The 7,900-nt window shown below is 49.7% G+C and overlaps 1 protein-coding gene across 1 annotated transcript in view; it reads left to right on the top strand.

The window, feature by feature from the left end:
• Positions 1 to 1,829: 1,829 nt before the first annotated feature.
• Positions 1,830 to 7,900, top strand: part of LOC127190828 (mitochondrial amidoxime reducing component 2) — a 28,945-nt gene continuing 22,874 nt past the window's right edge. Inside the window, exons 1-2 of the mRNA XM_051148086.1 lie at positions 1,830 to 2,232; positions 7,138 to 7,311. Coding sequence (XP_051004043.1) covers positions 1,964 to 2,232; positions 7,138 to 7,311 — 443 coding nt within the window. The 5' untranslated portion in view covers positions 1,830 to 1,963. The remainder of the gene's footprint in view (positions 2,233 to 7,137; positions 7,312 to 7,900) is intronic.

Below are 7,900 nucleotides of genomic sequence, written 5' to 3'. Positions count from 1 at the left end.
TAAACAAACTCCCATCTTATCTAGGAAAGTCTATTACTGTCTCAGTACTTTACTTGAATGAAGCTTTTTAAAAACAACAGCAGATAAGACAGGCAGTGGTGGTGGTGGTGGTGGAGGTGATGGCGGCACACACCTTTAATCTCAGCACTTGGGAGGCAGAGGCAGGCAGATCTCTGAGTTCCAGGTAAGCCAAGGCTACACAGAGAAACCATGGCTTAAAGAACAAATTTAAATAAAAAAATAATAAATAAAGGCAGACATTAGTTAAACCATGAGGCATGGCTTTAATTCATCAAGTAACTGCTAGCAGGGGCAACAAGCTGAGCTCCCTTCTGACTTTGGCAGAGGAGGGGGGCGAGTGCTAGGTAGTGTAGGCTCTTAGTGTCACACATACAAAATGCCTAGTGTCGCCTATCAAAAGCACGAGCAACAGATGTCAGAGGAGTGCTCAGTTCAAACACACTCATCCTGCTGGCTGCCAGTTACGGAGGTTGGGGCTCTGTCCTGCCTGACCTCGGGGCATAGGCTTATAGTCTCTGATGGCAGGCCAAGCCACAGAAGAATAGTTCAAAATCCTAAGTCCTCAGATTTCACAATTATTTATTTTTATTTTAACTGTATGAGTGTTTTGCCTGCAGGGGCCAGAAGAGGGTGTTGGATAACCTGGAACTGGAAAATGGGTCCCAGGGACTGAACTTAAGTCTTCAGTGTTGGCAGCCAGGACCTTTACCTGTTGAGCCCTTTTCACCTGATGAGTTAATCGTTGATGTTTCCGAGACAGGGCCTGGCAATCATAGTTCACTATGATCTCCTTGCCATAGCCTGACTTTTAAATCCTGTGTAGAAAGTTGTCTAAAAAGCCTGGTGGTGGTGGCACATGCCTTTCATCCTAGCACTACAGAGGCAGAGGCAGGAGGATCTCTGTGATTTCGAGGTCAGCCTGGTCTACAGAGCCAGCTCCAGCCAGGGCTGCACAGAGAAGCCCTGTCTCAAAAAACCAAACACAACAAAAACAATCACAAGCATTAAAGGTTAATGAAAGTTGTCATACCAACACCTGTAATCACAGCACTCTGGGAGGCAGAGGCAGGCAGGTTTCTGTGAGTTCGAGGCCAGCCAAGGCTACACAGAGAAACCTTGTCTCAAAAACAAGAACAACAAAAAACCCCAAACAACACACACACACACACACACAGAGGAGAGAGAGAGAGAGAGAGAGAGAGAGAGAGAGAGAGAGAGAGAGAGAGAGAGAGAGAGAGAGAGAGAGAGAGAGAGAGAGAGAGAGAGAGAGGGAGGGAGCGGGGAGAGGGGAGAGGGGAGAGGGGAGAGGGGAGAGGAGAGAGGAGAGAGGAGAGAGGAGAGAAGAGAGAAGAGAGAAGAGAGAAGAGAGAAGAGAGAGAGAAGAGAGAAGAGAGAAGAGAGATATCTAAAAAAAAGTTGACCAGGGTCCTCTGTTATGGTCTCAGCCACAGGAAGCTGTAAATTCTGTCTTTCTCTCTTTCAGGCTGTCTTCATTGGCTTGTGTGCCTAAAATCCCAGGTCACGCTACTATAAGCCTCTCCAGTCATCTTGTCTCTACCTGCAGAGGTTTAAGCCGAGTGTTCCAGAGAGTTCTGGGCCTGTCCCAAAGATGTTCCCAGGAAACCTTCCTTTCCACCATCCAGCTGCATTTTCAGTGCAACTTCTCGCGCAACTGAGTGCGCTCCTTTTAGAAACAATTGGGTAAACGGGTGTAGCTGGCTAAAGGTCACGTGGCGCGGGGAAGGGGTCGAGTTAAAGGGGGACAAAGGCAAAGTAAAATGAAAGTGACCATTTCAAGGCAGCCACTCACAGCAGTCTCAGCTGCAAAAGTTTGACAGGCGGTGCGGCTGCGCCAACTCTGGCTCCTCCCACGCGCCCGGAGCCTAAAGCCCCGCCTCGCCCTCTCAGCCTGGAAGTGCAGGCCTGCACAAGGTAGTTTAACATGGGTGCCTCCAGCTCCACGGCTCTGGCTCGCCTTGGTCTCCCCGGCCAGCCGCGGTCCACCTGGCTCGGCATCGCCGCGCTAGGACTGGCAGTGGCGCTGGGGACTGTGGCCTGGCGTCGCGTGCGTCCCCGGCGGCGCAGGCGGTTGCAGCAGGTGGGCACGGTGTCAAAGGTTTGGATCTACCCCATCAAGTCCTGCAAAGGGGTGTCGGTGTGCGAGACCGAGTGCACTGACATGGGGCTGCGCTGTGGCAAAGTGCGCGACAGGTACGCTGAGCCAGGTGCAGGTGGGCAAGGGCGAGGGAGGTGGGGCCTTGCCGATCCCAGGTAGGAAGTGTAAGACCTGGAACCGGGTACCCCTCGCTGTGCAAACTTTATGAGTCCGTGCCTGGTGGAAGTCCTGGAGAGAAGTTCTGTCTGCCCTGCGAACTGTGTTCTCCCCAAACCAAGAAAGCAAGGGTTTGTTGCATCTGGGAAACACGCACACACGTATTGTAACACCATGCACATTTGTAAGCATGCTCAAGTTGAAATTGTAGTTTGAAAAAAAAAAAATGGCTCATACTCCTTTCAACGGAGGTGATTGCTCAGCTAACAGAGAACTGAGGTTTGTTGCCTGAGTTCCCTGGGTTCTGAACCTTTGATCCTTTAGCTGTGAAGCGAAGCGTATGCTTCTGGCTAAAGTAGTTTTGGAAAAGTGGATTGGGGTAAACCTGGACCCCTGGACTTCCCCGTCAACGGACCAACTCTGTTGTCTGCGCAGCTCTCCTAGCTAGGAAAACAAAAGGCAATTGGCTGAATGTTTTCAAGAACATGGGGTCCTTTTCCTCTAGTTCTGGCTGGCTACTTTATAATGAGTAAAGAGCAGAATCACATGGTTTGCCGGGAGGGGGGGAGGGGGCAGTAGTATATGGGAGGGGGGGAGCAGGGAGCTAGTCACAAACTGGAGTGTAAAGTGATAATAATGGAGGTTAGAATAGGAAAAAAAAACGGGGGGGGGGCGGGGGGAGACGGCTGTGTTCCGGTACAGAACACATTTATAGATCAGGAAGCAGGCTCAGCCCGACTGGGTGAGACAGAGCGAGCCTGGGCCTGCGTCAAGTCCAGCTGTTACTGTGACTAAGGGTGGGCCTAGGTCAAGAGGCAAAGCTGAGCACAGGGGTAGTTCTCAAACCTTGAAATGTGTTGTCAGCATTAGGAAGGTTGTTCTCTGAGGAAGATCCAGCGTCCCATGAGCCTTGGTGGCAGTGTACCTGGCGTCACCCCACAGCTAGTTTGATTTTTATGTTATCAAGGGGAATGCCTGTACCCTTCTTACAGGTGGATGGCCCTTACCTAGCCGAACACACAATTTTCATTCTTAGGACACGGTAATTGTGCTCTCGTGTCTGGACAGAGGAGGGAGTTTGCAAATTGATCATCCAATGAACCTTACAGTAGAGAGCATCTACTGCCTAGTGTTTATATCTGGACACACACACGTGTGTGTGTGTGTGTGTGTGTGTGTGTGTGTGTGCGCTGAGCCTTGAAGACTGCTCTCCTAAAGAAATGTGGGCTCCTGATGCATTGGAAAATGTAATTTTAAGGGTTTTGCATGTGGCTTTGCAGCTCATGGTATTTTCAATTCCTCAGCTCTCACCCCAGGCTTCTGATGGTGGGGAAGGTTTGCTTGTTTTAAATTATCTTTTACTGAGAGACTGGGCATGTAGCTCAGTTGGCAAGAGAACGCTTGGCTACTGGGGCATGTTCCTTCCAATACTTTAGTGAGGCACTTGCCAGGAATCTCCACACAGGAGGATCCGAAATTCAAGGTCATTCCCAGGTGGGCTGTAGATGCAGAGTTCAAGGCCAGCCTGGGCTATATGAAAACTTGCCTGTATACTGAAATAATAAAGTAAAATACTACCATTTCTTGAGAGTCCCATATCTGTCCAAATGAACTCAAATCAGCAAGGATGAAGGCGACTTTTGTAGCATGTTGAAGTCTTCCCCCGGTGGCTGACTGTTCTGCTGGAAATAAAGGGTTTTATAGGAGACCATTGCAAGGAAGTTGCTTAGAGCTTATTAATGTATGAAGGATAAGAACTCCTGTGTGAGGCTGGAAAGACCTTGGGTACCGGGCACTGGATATTATCAACACATGGGAGACGCCAAAGCTGACCCGAAGAGGCAGACACACGTTGCCTTCCCTCCCATCTAAGAACTTGACCGTATCTTCTTCTTCTTTTCGAGACAGGGTCTCTCTGTGTTAGCCTTGGCTGTCCTGGACTCGCTTTGTAGACCAGGCTGGCCTCGAACTCACAGTGACCTGCCTGCTTCTGCCTCCCAAGTGCTGGGATTAAAGGTATGTGCCACCACACCTGGCCTTTCTTTCTTTCTTTCTTTCTTTCTGTCTGTCTGTCTGTCTTTTTTTTTTTTTTTTTTTTAAATAGAGGATCTCACTATGTAGCTCTTGCTGGCCTGAATTTACTGTGTAGACAAGGTTGGCCTTGAACTCACAGAGATCCACCTGCCTCTGCTCCCCAAGTGCTGGGATTACAGGCTTTCACAACCTTGGTCAGCATGAGCAATACACTCGTAAGATGATGTGGTCTGGGGTGGAGGGAAAGCAGTGAAACCAATGTACGGTAGACAGTGGGCTGTCTTACCATCCTGTCCTGTAAGTTAGCCCATCTAAAGTTGGTTCTGTGGGCTATGAATGTCTCCATCCCAAGGACCTAAGAAGATGTATTGAACAGGATGAAGATGTCACCTGGGGTCACAAACCTGGCCTGTTGAGGGGTTTGAATTCAGATCTAGGTGACTACAGCTCTCACTCTTTTTGTGAAACCAGTGTGTGAGACAGGAATGTAAGAACCGCCCAGAAGCAGGAGACCTTGAGCAGAGGCAGCCAACCTCTCCTGGCCTCAGTTTCGTTGCTTTAATTAATTTAATTAATATTCAGAAGCAGGCTCGTCACGGGGACTGCTTAACGGCTGTTGTTTTCTGTCTTTGAGTCAGTATTTCTGGGGGTCAGGGAAAGAGCTCCTTTGTCTGTGTGGCGCGGTCCTCCAACTGCTGGAGATGCTGTGCCAGTGTTCTCAGGGTCATTTGAGCTTGACCTTGGCCCAGCTCCCTGAGCTGTGAAGTGTTTAAGGTCCTCCCAGAAGACGGTAACATAGACTGTCACACTGGAGGTGGCTCCCTTCCTTGACCTTGTGCAAATGTCCAGAGGCACCCAACCCCAACTGATCGCCTTGTCTGTCCACACCTTTCTCCGAAGCCAACTATTTCTTCTGCACAAACTTATCATCTCTTGATAAGGGGACCCACCCCGCCTCACGATTATTCCCATGTCCCACATTTCCTTTCCCACCTCATCTTTCAGGCTTAGTCCTTCCTGTTTCCGTCCTCCCCTCACCCCAACTCTTCTGGCTAGTTTTTAACTTGAACAAGGTTTTTTTCATTTGCCCTGGGCACCGCCTCACTGTTACATTGGTCATTTCAGGGCCCTGTTGTTTACTGTGGGGATTCTGACACTGGCCCATCTGCCACCTGCTTGTACTTTAATCTAAACTGAGGGTGCTGATTCTTACTGCAGCTCAAATTGAAGTAACTTGATTGTGAAAACCCACTGTCTAGGATCATCCTTTCTCTCGGACTTGGCAGAACACAGTGGATCATTTTTCATGGGGTATTTTTTTTTTATGTGCACAATATAATATATATATATATATATATGTGTGTGTGTATATATGTGTATATACATATATGGTAGCTGTCTTAGTTAATTGTTTTTATTGTTGAGATGAATACCTGGCAAGAAGCAAAGTAAGGAGAGAAGGGTCATGGCAGGATTGTGAGGGAGCTGGTCACGTGACATACATAGTCAGGAAGCAGAGCTGGTGCTCAGCGAGTGGCGTCCTTTGTATTCAGTTTGGATCCCCAGCCCATGGGACGGTGCCACCCATATTTAGGGTGAGTTTTTGGAGCCTAGTCAAGGCCCTGTTGGCTGGCAAACGTTGCAGGAGCTGGTGAGCCCCTTATCAGTTTTTGTGCAGTCCCAAGGTTGAATTCTCTTGCAGTCGCCCTTTGCCTCGTCAGTTGCAACAACTATCAGGGAGCTGCTTAGCGTCCCCTCTCGCTTTTCACCTCAGCGCTTAGTCCCCAGGTCGGTACACAGTGGCCCAGGCTAGTGCAGAGGGACTGTTTGGGTGGACAGGAGCTGGGGGGTGTTAGATTTCAAACCTGGGACAATTTGCTAAGGTGCCCGGCTGGTGCAGACTCTTGGGGCCTAGGTTCTCCCTGACCCTCAGTCCCTACCTGTTACAGGGTCCTCCTGCTCAGTGACCCCCCACCCCAAACTTTTCCTGCCCAGGAGATAGACCACCCTTCCCCAGCTGCCCTGCCCTATATAGTTATCCATTTTTGGCTCTACTTTCTTTGGGCCTCCTGGGTGCGACACCTGCTTCTCTGCTTTGCCCTCTGTCTGTCTTCCCCTGTCCATCTCCCCATGTGGTTCAGCCAAGTCACAGTCATGTCCAGTCTGGACACTTTCTCAGCTGTTCCTGGCTCAGAATATGTCTCCTTTTTTTTTTTTAAATCTACAATAAACCTTCCTATCTACCATACATAGGAACAGTCATATCCTTTCTTTTTGTTCTTCTTCTTCTTCTTCTTCTTCTTCTTCTTCTTCTTCTTCTTCTTCTTCTTCTTCTTCTTCTTTTTTTTTTTTTTTGGTATTCACAAAGATTCAGCTCAGAGGACAGATAACCAGAGAGATGATGTGTCTGGTTGGTACAAACCAAGTCTTGTCTGGAGATAGGGCATGCTGGGAGTTTAGGCTTGGATGATGTTTTAATCAGAACAGGTATCTTAGTCTTTTATTTATTTATTTATTTATTTTGGCTGTATTGAGATCCAGTAGCACATGAGGCCAGGAAGTCTAGGAACATGCGCTGGCGTCTGATGACGGCTTCTTGCCGTGTCTTAAGGTGGCACAGGGCAACACACGAGTGCAAGAGAGAGTTCCTTTTGGGCACAGCTTTTAGGACCAAAAGGATCTGGCCGGACCTGCATGATACACCATCAGCTTTCACTGATGGTGATGGGTGGGTGGTTCTGAGGTGAGGGAGAGCTAAAAGATTTTAATCGAGGAAGACTCTGAGCGTGCGCCTGTCTGCCTCTCTGCAGGTTTTGGATGGTGATTAAGGAAGATGGACACATGATCACCGCCCGTCAGGAACCTCGCCTTGTGCTGGTCTCCATCACCCTAGAGAATAATTACCTGACCCTCGAGGCTCCAGGCATGGACCCTGTGGTTTTGCCTATCAAGCTGCCTTCTTCAAATAAGATTTACGATTGCAGGTGCTCAGCTGGGGGCAGCAGCGGGGGGGGGGGGTGGGGGGTGGGGGGGTGCGGGGGGGGGCAGTGGGGGTGGGTGGGTGGAACCGCAACAGTGGGGAACCGCAGTAGCGGGGGCGGGAGTGGGGGGTGGGGTGGGGGGAACCATAACAGCGGGGGGGGGGGGGGGGGGGGCGGGGAATGACCACAACAGCGGGGAACCGCAGCAGTGGGGCGGGGGGGGGGCTAGGGGTGCGGACCGCAACAGCAGGGGGGGGGTGGGGGAGCCATAACAGCGGGGGCGGGGAAACCACAACAGAACTGCTTTTCCTTGCATTTGTTACAGATTATATCAGCACCATAGATGAAATTGGTGCAGGAGAAAGTAGTGGAAAGGGGTTAGTCTAAGGTGGGGCTCAAGTATGGGTGATTGTTAAGGGTACTCAGGACTAGCTTTAATTTTTGTTTTATGAGACAGGGTTTCTCTGTGTAGCCTTGGCTGTCCTGGACTCACTTTGTTGACCAGGCTGGTCATTAGTTCTTATTTTTATTTTATTTTACTTCTGAGATGGAGTCTGACATCCCAGGTTGACCTCCAATTTGTTATGGAACC

Source organism: Acomys russatus, chromosome 6 (assembly GCF_903995435.1).
Source record: "Acomys russatus chromosome 6, mAcoRus1.1, whole genome shotgun sequence".
Lineage (NCBI taxonomy): Eukaryota > Metazoa > Chordata > Mammalia > Rodentia > Muridae > Acomys > Acomys russatus.
The sequence above is the reverse complement of the archived record's forward strand: the minus strand, read 5'-3'. Positions and strand labels throughout refer to the sequence as shown.